A 1,651-nucleotide genomic window follows, 5' to 3' on the forward strand; every position below is an offset into this window, starting at 1 on the left:
AATTCATCTTAAATAAGATATCTAACAAGAAGAAGAAACATTCACAAAAACGCAATCCGCTGTTCCTGCGCACATATGCAGAGTCTCAGTCCTCAACGCAGTGGCTGCGGGTTAGGTTCCGACGCCTAGGCTGACCTGTCCAATAAAGGCCTTAAATGTCACCAAAAAATCTTGAACAAAAGAACACAATCCGCAAAACAGAAACAACACAATTACACCACAAGTAATTAAAAAAAAGCTTTTGCAAGAATAATAAAAAAAACATTAGATAAAAAATCTTAAAATCTCCAAGAGGAATGTATGAATCTAGTTTAGGGCATTGTCATTCCATTTATAAGGTGCAAAGTACTAGTTTTGCCAAGATTAGTGTGTACAAATGAGGATACCCTAGGTTACTTTAAGTTACTGGATCGTGTACTAGATTTAAATGACAAAAAAAAATGTTGAGGTAGTTGGAAGCTTCAACAGAAGGACTTTAAATGAATAATATGAGATGGCTGTTTGGTCCATCCACAGGCAACAATGATGAGTACTAATTAACACTTCATGGAGAAGCTGATGGTACAAGAAAAGTATAGAGTATACAAAAGACAAGAGGAAGGAATGAAATAAGGAAAGGATCAAGGAAGAAGGAAAGCAATGAAGGATGGAGGGATGGAAAGAAGGATGGGAGCAAGGAAGGAGAAGAGAAAAGGAACAAAGATAAGTGAGGGAGAAAGGGGAGAAGGAAAGAAAAATAAAAGAAGCAAGAATGAGAGGAAGGGAATAAAAAACGCAGGAAACAATGAAGCAATAAGAAAATCTGAGCGAAAGGGAGGAAATGAAATATAGAAAAAAGGGAGGAAGGAAAGAAGAGAGGAAGGAACCGAGGGAGGAATGAAGAAAGAGAGCAAACTAAGTCCCGTCCTGCTTATGCTCTCTCTATGCAGGCTCGTTGTGCCACGCGAAGGTTGTTATTAAACCAGGCTTTAGGTGGCAAACCTCCACACACGCGGCAACATTCTTCCACACAGTGAGATTTAACGTTACCTGCGGTCGGTCCCGCGCCCGACACGCAGCGCTTCTTTAACCAGCACCAGACAAGCACTCAGCGGGGCATCACAGGCACCGAGTCCACCAAAGGGCACCTGAGGAGAGTCGAAAGACGCGCGCAGCACCTACAGTACGGCACATACCGAACCAGGACCATGGAGACCGCAGGCAACGGCTCGGACGTGAATTACCGGAGCCAGCTCCCCGTGCTTTTCAACAACAGCAGCTTCTGTGGAAACTTCACCGACCACAACACCACGAGCAATGCGGAGCCGCGATGCGACGGGGATCGGGGACTTGCCAACAGTCTGTTAGACGACACCAACCCGGTTATCATAGCCATTGTTATCACCGCTCTGTACTCCATAGTGTGCGTGGTGGGGCTAGTTGGAAACGTGTTGGTCATGTATATCATTGTCAGGTAAGACAGCAAAGTACTTACAAAAACACTGATGTGTGTATGTGTTTTCACAGCTGTTTTGCGCATAATTAGGCCTTTTACACTTTATGAACAGATCCTTCTCTGACATGATTGGAAAGGAGTCAACGGCAACCTGTACCTGTTGCTGTATAGACCATGAAGTTGTGTGTGTGTGTGTGTGTGTGTGTGTGTGTGTGT

At 44.0% G+C, this 1,651-nt stretch overlaps 1 protein-coding gene across 2 annotated transcripts in view; it reads left to right on the top strand.

Annotated features, from left to right (window-relative positions):
• Positions 1-711: 711 nt before the first annotated feature.
• Positions 712-1,651, top strand: part of oprm1 (opioid receptor, mu 1) — a 24,172-nt gene continuing 23,232 nt past the window's right edge. The window contains exon 1 of one of the 2 annotated variants that reach the window (XM_032540985.1): positions 712-1,453. In XM_032540985.1, coding sequence (XP_032396876.1) covers positions 1,188-1,453 — 266 coding nt within the window. In that variant the 5' untranslated portion in view covers positions 712-1,187. The remainder of the gene's footprint in view (positions 1,454-1,651) is intronic. The other variant, XR_004335849.1, reaches the window with a different exon arrangement.

Source organism: Etheostoma spectabile, chromosome 17 (genome assembly GCF_008692095.1).
Source record: "Etheostoma spectabile isolate EspeVRDwgs_2016 chromosome 17, UIUC_Espe_1.0, whole genome shotgun sequence".
NCBI lineage: Eukaryota > Metazoa > Chordata > Actinopteri > Perciformes > Percidae > Etheostoma > Etheostoma spectabile.